This window comes from Hippoglossus hippoglossus, chromosome 1 (assembly GCF_009819705.1).
Source record: "Hippoglossus hippoglossus isolate fHipHip1 chromosome 1, fHipHip1.pri, whole genome shotgun sequence".
Lineage (NCBI taxonomy): Eukaryota > Metazoa > Chordata > Actinopteri > Pleuronectiformes > Pleuronectidae > Hippoglossus > Hippoglossus hippoglossus.
Genome location: NC_047151.1, coordinates 21,846,113 through 21,860,494, shown reverse-complemented (window position 1 = coordinate 21,860,494; position 14,382 = coordinate 21,846,113). Strand labels below are relative to the sequence as shown.

The 14,382-nt window shown below is 42.2% G+C and overlaps 2 protein-coding genes across 9 annotated transcripts in view; one reads left to right on the top strand and one right to left on the bottom strand.

Moving 5' to 3' along the window:
* lrba (LPS responsive beige-like anchor protein) overlaps positions 1-14,382 on the top strand; it is a 179,758-nt gene that overhangs the window by 101,623 nt on the left and 63,753 nt on the right. For 4 of the 8 annotated variants that reach the window (XM_034585812.1, XM_034585804.1, XM_034585830.1 and 1 more), the window contains exons 37-40: positions 6-130; positions 453-467; positions 4,708-4,851; positions 6,822-6,958. In XM_034585812.1, coding sequence (XP_034441703.1) covers positions 6-130; positions 453-467; positions 4,708-4,851; positions 6,822-6,958 — 421 coding nt within the window. The remainder of the gene's footprint in view (positions 1-5; positions 131-452; positions 468-4,707; positions 4,852-6,821; positions 6,959-14,382) is intronic. The other 4 variants (XM_034585874.1, XM_034585863.1, XM_034585852.1 and 1 more) reach the window with 1 other exon arrangement.
* mab21l2 (mab-21-like 2) lies at positions 8,086-9,959 on the bottom strand. Its single transcript, XM_034586000.1, has one exon. The coding sequence runs from the start codon at positions 9,559-9,561 to the stop codon at positions 8,482-8,484; it is 1,080 nt and encodes a 359-aa protein (XP_034441891.1). The 5' UTR covers positions 9,562-9,959; the 3' UTR covers positions 8,086-8,481.

The window sequence follows — 14,382 nt, the reverse complement described above, 5'->3', positions numbered from 1 at the left end:
TGCAGCCGGCCGAGGGAGTTCTGGCGCCTGGACTACTGGGAGGACGATTTAAGGCGGCGTCGTCGCTTCATCAGGAACCCCTTTGGATCCAACCACTCGGAGGCGACGCTCAAAGCCGCCGCCGAACATGGTCAGTACAGTCCGCCGCGTCCCCTCCTGTTGTTTGCACTCCTCGTCTCACACGCTCGGTGGTAGCACCAGGTACAAGGCAATAAAAATTAGTCCTCCCGTTGCAATAAAAGATTTATTGTGCCACAAGACCCAGTAAAATAGCGCCCTCATTTGAATTTCACACAGGTAATTTTATACCCTGCCTGGCTTTATGCAAAACTGGAGTGATAACGAGAGTGTTGGCATGCTTTAATAAGAAAAATTCTGTTTTTGAACGGAAAAGATTGTGAATAAAATAAAATGTGAAATGTATCATTCTTTTTCTCCTCATTGCAACACAGTGGCTGATATCAGTGGTAAGTAACACTAACACTCCCCCTCTTCTGTTTGTCCTTATTGAGGTTTTTATTTTCCAGTGTAGCGTCATTTTGGGTTTTATGCCTTTGATTCATTCCTTTTGTAGCATAATTAGCTTTTTCAGGAGTAAACATAATACATTTTATACCCCAGAAATGTAATTTGAGCTGCATATTTATAGTTCATTTATTGACTTAATGTCATTAAATATTTATTCAATGTCAAAAGTATTGTTAATAATAAGCTGCACTAGTCCTTCAGTGAAATATTATGGTAGTGAAATGCAAATTAAAGTCTACAAAGAAAAAGCTCATTTTGTTTTTGGAGCCTCTTAAAGATGAGGGAAAATTTTATGTGATTTGGAAAAGCTCCCCTTACATTAAGTCTTTATTTTCATTAAAAGTAATAACACTGATTATTGTTTCCTTTGGAAGTTGGAATGTCTCCATTATTTCTGTGAATCCATAAAGTCAGGTGCAGACTTTCAATAAATCTCGTCTGAGAACACCTTGAAATTCCCAGCAGGCGCTTAAAACCACCATATCTAAATGACACATGTCCCTGCAACACCGGGAGTTGCATTTCTCTCCTAGAGGCCAGGTAATCCCCCATTTCTACAAATTACCCAGCGCACGCACAAGGGTTTGCAATCATCATCATCATCATCATCATCACAGTGGGCCTGCACTTTTAGTTCAATCAATTACTCTCCAATAAATCGCCCATTTCTGGACCAAAAAACGTCCACAATGTGTCACCTGCAAAAAAAGTCCCCTTAAACGAGACATCATTCCCGGAGACAAATGGCAGGTGTGACAGGAGTCAATAGGAATGTGATCTAAAAGCAATAAGCGTTGAGGATCCCAGGATCCTGGGAGACTTCAGGTCTGCAGTAATGGCTGCGGCGTGCAGGCAGCTGCAGACCGAGGGCCACAGTCCAGCTGCTCGCTCCTCTCCTACAACACGCCTCCGAATTTCACTTAGTTTCCATCTTTATTCCTCCTTGTTTTCCCTTCAGCTCGATCATGACAGAGAACAGACGAATCACATGTTCCCCCCCCCCCGTCACAAATGCTTTTAGAAAATGTGTTGAAGGGCGATCTGTGAGTTGAATACTCAGGTATTTGATCTGTTATTCAATTTTATTCCAAACTATTTCAGCTCATGTGCTGCATGTATTCATCACTTGGGGGGGAGGGAGAAAAAAAAAGACAAATTCCTGAAAACAACATTTGGTTTCAAAGTCAAAGTCTGTGTAAAAATAGCCAGCAGCCAGTTGTGGCCGGGGTATGCTTACCTCCAGAGAGTGTGCTGCCTGGCTGAAATATGGGAATATATCATTAAAATAACTCTTTGACATTGAAGCCTGACGGCATCCATTTTCTGATGTAACCTTTAGTCTTGTTTTAGTCGACCCGACATTTGTTACGGAAGTGCAGCTCAAGATGAGAATGCGGGGCTGAGTTTTCAAACACAGCACAAAGGTCATATCTGGCTGTAATTATATTCATCAGATGCAGAGGGGAAAATGCAGTCTCGCTCCCTAAGAAAATATTTAGGATGAGATCAAGTCTGAATTTAGTCTAATTTTCTTGCTACTTGTGGCAGCACTTTTCCAATCTCATGCATCATCATGAAATTAGAAGCAATAGAAAATATTTTTGCATTCTTTACTTGGTGGGAGAAAATTATATTTCTTTTTTTTTTTTTTTTTTTTTTTTTTTTTTAAGAGAATGAAATGTTCGTCTTTTTCCTTGATGCATGGAGAGAAATGTGCATTTCCTCATTCAGGGATATGGACAACCGTTATCATTCATACGGTGCCAAGCTGATTTCCACGGGAGTGCGGCGCTGCCAGTAGGCTTGAGTAGCCCGTTATGTATTTATGGCTGGAAAGAACCATCTTTTCTGGGGATTGATTCTGTCTGGTCCGGGGCGCGTGTACCAGAGGTGGCAGAGTAAATACCTGAAGACTAATGTCTCTGTTCTTGGTAATCAATACTCGCCTCATGACCGCACTCCTGGCTACGCTCCCGTTAAAAACAAATTTGTTAATTTTGACAATTTAATTGCTGTGACCATGCATGCCTTGAGTTGTATAAGCAGGTAGTTGAACCTCTCAGTCGGGGAAATGGGGTCTCGGAAAAAAGTGTAACCTGTTGGGATTTATGCACATTTCTGCTCCCTGTGTGATGAGTGATGAGGTTGAAGTGCACAGTTAGATTTGTTTTTTTTCTTCTTAATGTGGCACGCCTGCTCTTTGCATTGATTTTTCAACATTGTGACATTTTTTTGAATTGTACTTTAATTTAAATTACAGATTTTTGGTTTGGATTGTGTAGCTTCATCTTTTATTTACTTGCTACACTTATATATTCTGGGGTAATTGCTACTAGTATTCTTAGTATATAATATAGATTAAGTTAATATTGTATATTTATATTTAGTATATTTAATTTTATAGTTATTATTAGTGAATTCTGTATTTTAGTCATACAGTGAAATTGTTTTAGATTGTATGAGTTCACATGCTGCACAGAGCTCTGCAGCCACACACACACACACACACACACACACACACACACACAAACACAAACACACACTGCACTAAAACCACAGGGTTGTCAAATTAAAACAAGAACAAAATAAACCATCTGTACTTTAGGAACAGGACGAGTGAGCGTGAGAGGAGGAGAGCGAGTTAGCGAATAGCCTGTCACTGACGTGCACGTTTCCTTTACGTGTACGTGGTGATAAGTGACACAACTCGGGTCAAAATTGCTTTTCTTGCCGTTCCAACGAACTCGGCTAAACAACATGCTGACTGGTCATTATTTGGGTTGCAGCCACTTGAATGCGTGTTTTGCCGAGGGGCTATTAATAACCTGTGCTTGATGGTAATAGAGGGAACAGAGCTCCGGTTGGGCCCAGTCACGAGGTCCAGTTGCATCAGACCATGTATTGGCAGGGCAGGATACTGTATGTTAGTACTGTCTGCGTACTGAGGTGAGAGTTTCTGGGCATGTTTGCAGTTAAATACAAAGAAGTAGAACTACATCTCTGTTTTTAAAGCTCATCTGACAAGTCCCCTATCCACTTGCTTGGTGTGAATACAATGGCATGTGGTATGTATTAGGGGAGCTGGTAGTAATTTCGGTGCTGCTAACTAAAGAATCCTCCAGGGAGGCTTAATTACAGGAAGACCATTCTAAATATCAGTGAGCTGCATATTTTCCATGACAAGAGATTTTTTAGCCCGGCTCTTGTAGCGGTTTTCAAAGTAGAGAGCCACATGACGCGGCTGGGCATTTTTTAAAGGAAGTGCAATTGATCTCTTCTCAGGTGAAGATGAAAACAAAAATCCACCAGTTGTATGTTCATGCGGCGACTCAGCGGATTAAATCTGCTGCTTTTACCTAGATGTGTAGATTAGTGCACAGAAGGAGTGAACGCTCACTATAGGGAATAGGAACAGGAGTTGCCAGCCAGTCTTTGTGCTGTGGACTTGAGTCTGTGGATCCTCAGCATCTACACTGGGGAATGCAGAGTTCAGTAAATGTTTGCAGATTACCATTTTTCTTAAATAATCCATTTGGAACCTCAAGTCATGTTCAGTTGAAGTCAAAACGGGCAGTGTACGACCCCCATTTAGTCAAAATGTGTTTGGATTAGCTTTGATGTATGTTAAAGTGCAGAATGCATTTAGGGTGAGGATTATGTCAGACTTGTTTTATTTTGTTTTCATTTCGCCTGCATGTACGTGTGATGAGAATCAAGGGTTGGATATAGTTGTATTTGAGGGTAAACTTGGTATATTTTACAAAACATACATTTTCATACCTTGTCTTTGGTTTGTAGTTGCTTTTGGAAAATAAGGAAACCATTTTAACAATTAATTATTTTGTTTAGTAGTCTCACAATTGATAGATTTGTAAAGATTTTGTTTTGTTTTGTTATTTTTATCACCAAGCACTAATGGCCGTTGTTTAGATGAAGGCAGAGCAAGAAATCGAATAACCCTTTTTTAGAAGAGTTGTCAAATCTGCAATATAAAGTGATAACAACATTTCATTCATCATGTTTTCCTGTTTGCAGTGATCACTCATAATTGTTGTATTTTGTGCTTGGTACCAGTTAAAGATCAAATCTGAACCTGAAACACTGTATTTAATCCTATGGTTGAAATATTAAAGGTATAATAAAAGAAAGCCCCCCCACCCTCCTCCCTTTCCCCTCTAGCGCCCGAGGAGGATATTCTCAAAGGCAAGCAGTCCATCAGGAGTCACGCTCTGGGAAATCAAAACTCGGAGAGTGAGACGTCGCTCGACGGAGACGATGACACTCTGTCCAGCTTGGACGAGAAGGACCTGGAGAATTTAGCAGGTAAGGAAAGGAGCTCATCCTCCTCGCCTCCGCTCAGTCCTGGCTGCCCCTCCCCATTTCGCTGTGTGGTTTGTGCCCTGCAGCTGAAAGGATGTAAAGAAACAAGCTTAATGTAACTTTCATGTGCATTTGGGTTGTTGTGCTGCAGCAACTCAGTTGTATAGTTCCTGGTTTCTTGCTGTTACTCATTTTCCCAAGTTGCTGTTTAGCTGTTATATCATGGTGCTTTTTTTCTTTTTAGAGATTCATTGTTGGATTCTTGCTGAGCCCCCTATAAAAAAAAAAGGAAATTAGGCGTTTAATGACCATGTAGCACTTTCTTACTACACAGCATTATATGTATGGACACCTTTTTCCATTATGGCACCACCGCCTTGTAGGAAAATGCAGTTGAAAACACAGAATCTCCAGTTTTCTGTCTCTGCCACTGGAGGTCTGCTACACACACACACACACACACACACACACACACACACACACACACACACACACACACACACACACACACACACACACACACACACACACACACACACACACACACACACAGGCCTGAGTAGCAACTCTGTAAACATTTTTTCTAAATCCAGCAGTAGCAGAGTTTATCCCAGGATAGTGCTCACCCAGAAATGGGACATTATCTGATTTAAGAAAAGCACCATTGCCTGAATAAAAACCCCCCCCCCCCCCCTGTGCATGAGCCTGATCATGCAGCTGCAGCACAGCCTCAAATGAAATGTTATTCACCTCAAGATGCTGCGGATCCTTTGTTGCGTTTCTTGTTTAAATCATTTTAATTAAATATCATATAGTCCGCTAATCGGATTGCTGCGTAATCCGCATTTCCCTACGAGCAGTGACAGCGCTCTGCGGACTAAGATGCATTAATGAGGCTCAGGCTGCTATTAGAATAACGCAACTGTGGCTGACAATGGGATTAAACGTTGAATCCTGTCTAATAAAGTGAAGTGTGTGTGTGTGTACTGTGGGAATTGAGTCGGGGGGGTTTTGTTGGGAGACGCTGAGCCTCTCCTCTTAAGCAGCTGTCTGCTTCAGGTGGAGGCTAATTGAATGTCTTTGAATAAAAATGTTATTTCAACCCACGGATAACATGTCAGTACTCGCGGGGTTGAGGCGAGGCAGAGGCATGAATATATATGTGTGTTTATTCCGTCCGTGCGCAGGAGTGAGGAGGGAGCTGGGGGAAATCAAAGCCCGGCTCCGGAGCCTCGACTCCCCGGCGCAACATCTGCAAACACAATGGCTCGTATGTGCGGAGCCGGGGCCGAGCTTCCACCCACAGCTCCCCTGAGCCGGCCTCTCATTGTCATACTGGCATAAATTAAGATTGATGAAAGATTAAACAGATCTTAGGATCAATTGATTCTGACTGACTGCCGATTTTTGACAATTATGTCTTAAAAGTTTTACGATATTTATTTTGAGTATTATACCGCCTATAAGACCAGTAGCAGCTTGTTTTATTTTAGGAGCCATCGGGATGTGCAGCCATTTAGAGATCCCATGTTTATTAGCTTATCCTGAACTCAGACATAATTGCGCATTAGTTTAAGGGGGGGATACTACACGTTGTGCAGTTTGTGAAGTAGCCGAATTATTTAATAATACTGCAGCACGAATATAAAATAGTTTAATATAAACAATCTCTCAAATCTGTTGAGATACACGCGATACTTAAATAAAATACGCTCAAATTGCAGGTACATTTCGTGCGTAAAGTTATCCACGTGACAACAGAGTGAAGGCGCACAGTGGGTTTTTAAAGCGAATCATTCATCCATTGCAGCACATCCCTGTGTTAGCTTGTATACGTTTAGCTTTACAGTGGGTATTTTATTTTATTTATTTTATATTTCCCCCTCCACGGAGAAGGGCTTGCTTTGGTTGAACCGGCTCCTGTTTGAGTGTGTGTGTGTGTGTGTGTGTGTGTGTGTGTGTGACTCTTCCAGGCCCAGTAAACTTGAGCACCGGCGTTCAGCTGGTGGCTCCGGCCGCGGTGGTGAAAGGCACCCTGTCCATCACCGCCTCCGAGGTCTACTTCGAGGTGGAGGAGGACGAGCCGAGCTTCAAGGCCATCGATCCTAAGGTAAGAGACTCGAGCTCCGCTGATCACGTCCCAAACTGTCACTTAACAGCAGCCCCCCCCCCTCCCTCCCGTGCATGGGGAGGCTACATGCAAGCTTCATGTTTGAATGGAGCACGTGTTACAGGCCTTTCTACAAAAGTGATATATATATAAAAAAATATTTGAAGCATTTATAGTACTGGTGTTGCTTCTAAGTTTGTCGATGATTCAATATCGTGTCAGCCTGTGGTTGAAGTTACAATATGGCTGAGTTTGAATTCACGTGGGGGAAAATGTTACTGAGGCATGATGTCAGAATGCATTTATTTTGTTACAATATTTTCATTGAACGTGAAATTGATTTGTTTTCTTCTAAATTGATAAAGTGTAAAGTAATTATAATACCGCGGGAATTATGCATATTGTTTTCGTGGTGTGTTGCACGAAATTACAGCTTTTTAAAAATAATTAGTTAAATTAGCAAAATAAAATATATCAGGCCTTCCAGCTATGATCATGATGATCATTTTTCGCTCTGCAGCAAATTAGTTTCACTGTAAGCAGATCACAAAAATACAATGACGCGCAAGTGTTGTGCTCTGCTTTAAACACTGACAGTAGTAAACTCCATGTTGTCTGCAGAGGTCTGTTGACCTACAGTTGGTTGTTGCACCTGAACGCTCCAGGATTTTTAACGTGTGCGGAAAATGGCTTTTACAATATCTTCAGAATTTATTTGAATGTGATTTTTTTCTGTCGTATGGAATAAAGTTAGAACGTGGAGGTGTCGTGTATAAGATAAAGTGTATTATCTCGTTTCTACCGCATTAATCAGACGAGGGCTTCACTTTAGCTGCAGGCCTCTTAAAACACAGCAGAGATGCTCCCATATATTAACACGAGTCCACTGATTTACACCCTTTCTAAAACCCTGTTGAGCCCGTGACGCACTGTAAAAAATAACATACGGCCTGAAGTCGGCTGTGCACATTCCTTCTTTAAAAAATTTGGAATTTTCCTACTGTTGTTTTACATTTTTATTTTCTCTTTAGAAAATAACTACATTAGTGATTATTTCCGTTGGACAATAACAAAATAAAATGCACCGTCTTTGGCCTCACCTGTCAAAACACGTCAAGACACGAGGCCAAGTTGTAAGTTAATTTGCAACATTTTATTAACATTTCTTTTTTTTTTTTAAAGTCACATAATGAAAAAATGGAACTTGGCACGCTACATTTTTATTCTTTCACTTTTAACGATTTTTTGTGCATATATTTAAATAAACGTTTCTTCACTTTGTGAAAACATTTAAAGAAGACAACTAAAAAGTTCTTACATTTATCTGAAAATGTACCTTCACCTTCTCTCTGGCAGTGGCCCAATTCATCCATTTTCTTTTTCTTAAAAAGGGGGTTTTGTTGATGTTTGCATTCTGCATTATTTTTTTTATTTTTTTTTTTCACATTGCTTGGAGAATCATCTTTGTCCTTCTCTGAAGTTTTATCCCAAAATGTCTCTCGGCTCTTTTCTCCACAATCGCTCTATAATTTGTCCAAACTTTTGGCGTTGGTGAGGATTTCTCTCGCTAGTCTCCATGTCTGCTTCGCAGCAGCCTCCAGGGCTGAGTGAGGCTTTCCCTGAAACAAGTCCAAGTTTGGCAAGAAGTAGTGGGGACATCTGCGGCACTGCAGACAGGATATGAGCTGCAGCAGGATGCCATTCAGTCGGTCTCCGAGGCAAGACTCGTCCCAGTCGGTCTCTCTCGGGTGTTTCTCGCACTCGTACAGCAGCAGGGTCTTCATGTGGTAGTTGTTGAGCGGCATCCCCGGCAGCTCCAGGTGACGGTCCCTCAGGGTCTTCAGGATGGACAGAGACTTCTTCCTGCAGCCGGCCATCAGCAGCCTGTTCTCGGCCTCGCTGAACTGCAGGACCCACGCGTCGCTCTCTGCAGAGCTCTGCTTCCCCGTTAACGAGTAGCACTCTTTGGAGAGGAGGTTAAACCCCTCGGCTTTGACTTCTGCTACCCGGTTAGGACCGGGCCAGGGGATGTGGGGCATGGGCCACTGAGCGGCGCTTCTAGGCCAAATCCCAGTGCACTTGAACGCGGGGGTGATCTGCACCACATACCTCTCCCTGATCCGTAGTCTGACCTCGCTGGTGTCCGCTACCATCTTTACCACGTCGCGGTAGCTGCACTTATCCACGGCCTGCGCCACCAGAGTCTGAAACCTGGAGCGGATCTTCCTGGCGGAAAGGTACCCGGAGGCGGTGATGAACTCGACCCACAGCGACATGCTCCTTTTGCGGCCGTCGCTCAGCTTCAGCACCGCGCAGCCGGGCAAGGAGCCGTCGTCCACAAAGTTGAAGACCCCCATCTGGTTGAGGTACAGCACCACCTCGAACTCGTTGGGCGAGATGACCTCCATCCCCTCGAAGCGCGCGTCTATCTCGCTGAGGGAGCTGATGAACCGGGGCTCCTGCACCTCCACCTCCTTCAGGACATCCGACACCACTTTACAGACCTCTCGTATGGTCTTCGCAATGGCCGCTTTGCGAGCTTGGCATCTCTCGTTGTAATATTTGTTGAGCTGGTAAACCAGCTTTGCCTGCGTCGCTATCATGTTCGGGCAGAGGTCCGGGCTGTACACCGGGGAGTCGCAGTAAGTTGACGGATCCAATGCTTACCGGTTAAGCCCGAGGCAGACGCTTCCCCGTGCAGGAAAAATGAGTAATCAAAAGTTTTTTTTTTTTTGGTTCCTGCCTTTGCAGCGGATGGACGTCAGTGTGAGGAGGAGGAAACGGATAGGGATGCGACGCAACAGCTAAATATCAGTCCGACTGAGCTCTTCCAGCACGGCTAGGTAGAGTCATATTCAGCGTGTGCGTAATCATCCGTGTCCCGGGCTGCAGGCGCTAAAGGCTCAAACACCATCTGTGACCACTCATCTCTTCTCACTCTTGTCCTCCTTGCTCTTGCGGCCCCCGCTCACTTTCTCGTCCACACTCAGCTGTGAGCTGGACTCGTGTAGTTTATGAATGGTTCCCTCTAGGAAGAGTGGAAGGGGGTCGGGCTTCTCCTCCTGCAATCATGTGCGGAGCTGTCAGTGCGCGCAGCCAATCAGAGCCGCCAGAGGCAGACGCGGGGGCTCCTGCAGGAGAGCTCCAGTGCAGCCGCAGCAGCAGCATCTGGGCGCACGGAGCTGTGCGCTGCTCCCCGGGTCCACACAGGGAAACACAAACCTTTTCACGGGCGAATGCCAGCGTCCTCTCAAGCTGCAGTAAAGCATTTTTTTTGTTGCCTTTTGGGTCTCTCTTTACGCGCAGTTTCTCCTGGTGCGTTTTGAGGATTATTGTAGAGACAGTGTGAGTGACAGCCTTTAACTTTAGAGACTTCTGCAGATAAGTCTCCTCCTTCTGTTTCTCTCCTACACGACGGTGCATCTTTGTTGTTATTTGAAAGGCTCAGTAATTATAGATGTTTTATTTTTGACAAAGTTTTACTCTCGGCATGCCCTGGTTTCCATATAAAAATCAATGACGCGTGTTGGCTTTAATCTAAAAAACCTGTCTGTTTATACGAATTTAACTTTCATTTTTCTAAGTTGATCACACAGTTTGCAAATTAAATTAGAAGTAAAAAAAAATCTAAACCAGTAGCCTATTATGTCTTTCTTTTTTTCCTACTGTCTTCCTTTAAGATCCACTGAAATTCCTCTTTAATCTATTTTCCAAGCGATTTTAATATTTTTTTAATCCACATTAAATAGTTTTTACACCCTTGTATATTGTTCAACCCTTAAACACAGTTCATTCTTCGTGTGCACCTGCAGCTGCACACTTAGAAAAACCCGTGGTCCCAACTGCACTCATCCTCCTTCAAACTGGTCAATTTATTGGAAGTGTATTGATAATTTTTGCTGCAGATATTTTAATATCCAAACACAGGAGCTGACGTAAGACGTTTGTCTTTGGCGTCAATCTGAAAAAAAAACAAAAAACACACGTTAATTCGCCTGTGGCTCTATCACCGTGAATCTTGTCCATGCTGAATAATTTACGCATGAGGGCTCAGTGAGGTTGTAATTGAAGTCATCTTGTCACCCAGACTTCACGTTGAGGACTAAAGAAGCCATTACTCCTCTTCCTTTACCCCCACGCAGACAAGAGGCAGGAGTGTGGGACACGTTTAGATTTCTCAGAATGGTGGAAAACCACCATTCTGCGTAAAAAAAAAAGATCCATCTGAAATATTTTTTTATTATCGTCACATCTCCACGTGTCTGCAATTCCCGTTACTGAGGTGACGGTCATTAGCGTAGAAATTCACTTAACTGCGCCTTTTTTTGCGACCGTGTAGTCGAACGTCTTTAAAGGCTTTTATGAATCAACTCAATACGTGTTTTAACTTAAATCTTAAAACTTTTAAAACTCTTTTCTTAACAGAAAGCCTTTCACTAGAGCAATTTATCATTCCATTAATTTCAGAGAGTTAATTACACTAATAATCTGACTGTGTTGTTGTATTGAAGGTCTTAATGTTAAAGTGCGTCTCAGGCAATAAGGCCAGTAGTTGAATTTAAAGATGCATAGAGTGGAAAATGTCTATATGATATTTTCTCTGCCTTAAGATGCATAATCTCTATGTTGTTTCAAAGAGTAAAAAAAATTAAAAAGTTTCATATTCTTATGTTTAGTTCAAATAAAGTTAAAAACAAACTAAACCTAATGGACACTTGTTACAAAACTATTTTAACATTGGTTTATTAATGATTTCCAGAAACACATTTACTGATATGAAGTGACCAACTTTGCACTGGATTCTGAAATAAGCTGCAAACATAAACATCAGAAAAAGGTTAATAGAAGATTAATAGCCCCGCTATAGTTGCCACATCCCTCTGGAATTCTTCAAGTAGCCTTTTTCCACCGATTAGGGCCGATGAGCCTTTAGGGAGTGTGAAGTAACTCATGATTAAATTCTATGAATTTGTTATTTAGTTTGATTTGAAGTGAAGTGTCCTGTTTGGTATTTGAGCTCATCTCAACGTAACAAATAAAGCTCTATTCAAAAATCTAAATGCACAAGTTAACACACACAGATTTGACTTTTCATAAGAATCACAAACTTATTGTTATTTATTATTATTTATTGGCCAAATGCAACAAGATACTTATTATTTTATTCAGGATTAATGGTTAACTATTGTGCACAGTTAGTTATAAATCACGGCGTAGTACTTGTCCTCAGTTAAATTAACTCTGGTCACAGTCGAGAGGATTAGTGGCAAATTAATTAATTACTTAATCATCAATTAATGGATTAACAAACGATTCAAGAGGACACATTAGTACCTTTCATTTGCCGGTGCGTCATGACATTTGCATTTGATGCACAAGCTGCAAAATGAACACACTATGTACAGTCAGAAATTCCTCCGAGAACCAACAGAGTGGAGAAACTATGGCGAGAAAAGCAACAGTTGACTTGGCAACCTTGATTTATTATGAAATCAAAACTGAACGTTAAACTGAGTGTTGACATTCCTTCCCTTCACATCATATTCAAGCAAAGCGATAGTTACACTAATGTGGCTGTGGAATTTTGGAATAGATAGAAGCAGAGAGAAGTAAATGAGGAAAAAAAAAAAAAGTCTGGCTGATGATTGCATGGTGACTGTTTATTATCAAGCTCACAGCTCCAGAGATTAATCGACTCTTACTTGGAGAGCAAGTGTCCAAATATTATGAAGGGCATTCTAACTGTAGCTTTGTAAAATATATGACAACCAAAAGCTTTTAGAACGACGTTAGGAATCCGCTCTCTTATCAAACCGCATTCTGCAACTGTTGATTTTTTATTTTAATTTTAGTGCAAGATGTTGTAAGTCAATTGAATTTTAATTAAATCGCTTATATTTTGGCAGTTGATGTGGAAAGGTTAACCGTAAATCACAATATGAGCATTCACCTTGTGGGCATTCTGCGTATATAATGGTCAACACACTGCCCACGCAGCTAGCAACAACTTTAGGAGCCTTGTTTTTAGCATTTACCTTTTATTAGCGCTACGTTTATTTCCATTTTACTTTTTATTGTGCAGCATCTTCAGTGTAATGTATAGATCTAAGGAAAGTGGCCGACAGATTGTCACTCAATCACTTCTCATCCGTCCAGCCTTGCTACTTCTGTGTGCCCTTTATGTCCCGTGAACATTCAGAATTATCTGTGGTTCCTAAAGAGTTTCCCCCTGGTTTATACTCTACTGGAGAGAAGATCAGGAGCCTGTCAGGGAGCTCTTTGATCACAGCCTGTGTGACGACTCCACAGTGATCCCCCTCACCAGCACAAAACAGTGTCCATGCCTGCTGCAAATCTCTGCCAGCTGATGAGTAACCTCATTGCTTCTCCTTTTTTTTCCCTCTCCACTTCTGTCCTCGCTCTGTCTTTCTTTCCCACTGTCTCAGCCTTATTCTCCTTCTTCCTTTACTTTCCTCTGTACTGTTTATACGATACTATATTTATAACATAGTTTACAAATAGCAGAACAACCTCTAAGACATCATTTGTCTTGGCCATTTATTTTAAGTATATTTGGTAAGGACCTTCTTTATTGAATGTCTTATAAACTTTGCACTTAAGTTGGATTTTCGTCGTCAATTAACACTTTTTTTGGCTCATCTACTTGTTGAGTCTTCAATCTGAAGTACCAGTTTACAGTATACTCCACAGACTGCCTTTACATTTGTAGTCCTTTACGACAGAAGCGCACACAGTCAAACGGTCCATGCAAGACGTCTCTGTACGTTAAGGCGTCTTTTTGAAGACGACGCTCGAAGAAAAATGTCTTTGTTTTGCAACAGGATGCACAAAAGTTTCTTCCTCGTGTCTGTTGGAGTTATTGCGCTCTTTACTTCTAAGTGAGTGATAAGGGAGGGGGGATGTCAAGGCTCGGCGTTGCTCTGTAGTGCTCCTTTTTTCTCCCCCTTTTTTCCTCTCTCTGGAAACATGATAGCTGCAGGAAAAGTGGCTCACTGCCTCACAACACACACCGACATGCACATGTGCACAGAGACCAACATCAGCACACATGTGAACCGAGTACCTTTTTGATGCTCATGTTCACACATTTTCTTGCTGTCTCCCGAAACCCGGGTGGACGCAGCTGCTGCCTCCATAGAGGACTCAAAGAAAATCATCGCAGGCAACTAATTGCCTGGCAGGCCCCTGCATCTGCTCGGCAGATAGAAGAACTGATGAAGTCACAGAGCAGATGTGTGTTTGCCTGTGTGTGTTTAGGAGAGCCCTCTCTGTGTTTCGGCACAAATCATTAATATTGCATGTGGAGTCATCGTTGCAGAGCCACTCCTGGAGACTGCTACTATTGCATGAATGAGGAAGTGAAATTCACTTTACTTCCAGCAGATTGGTTAAGGAAATGTCTG

What these genes read in the sequence shown, in the direction of transcription:
- mab21l2 (XM_034586000.1), bottom strand. Translation starts at nt 9,561, where the DNA reads ATGATAGCGACGCAGGCAAAGCTGGTTTACCAGCTCAACAAATATTAC.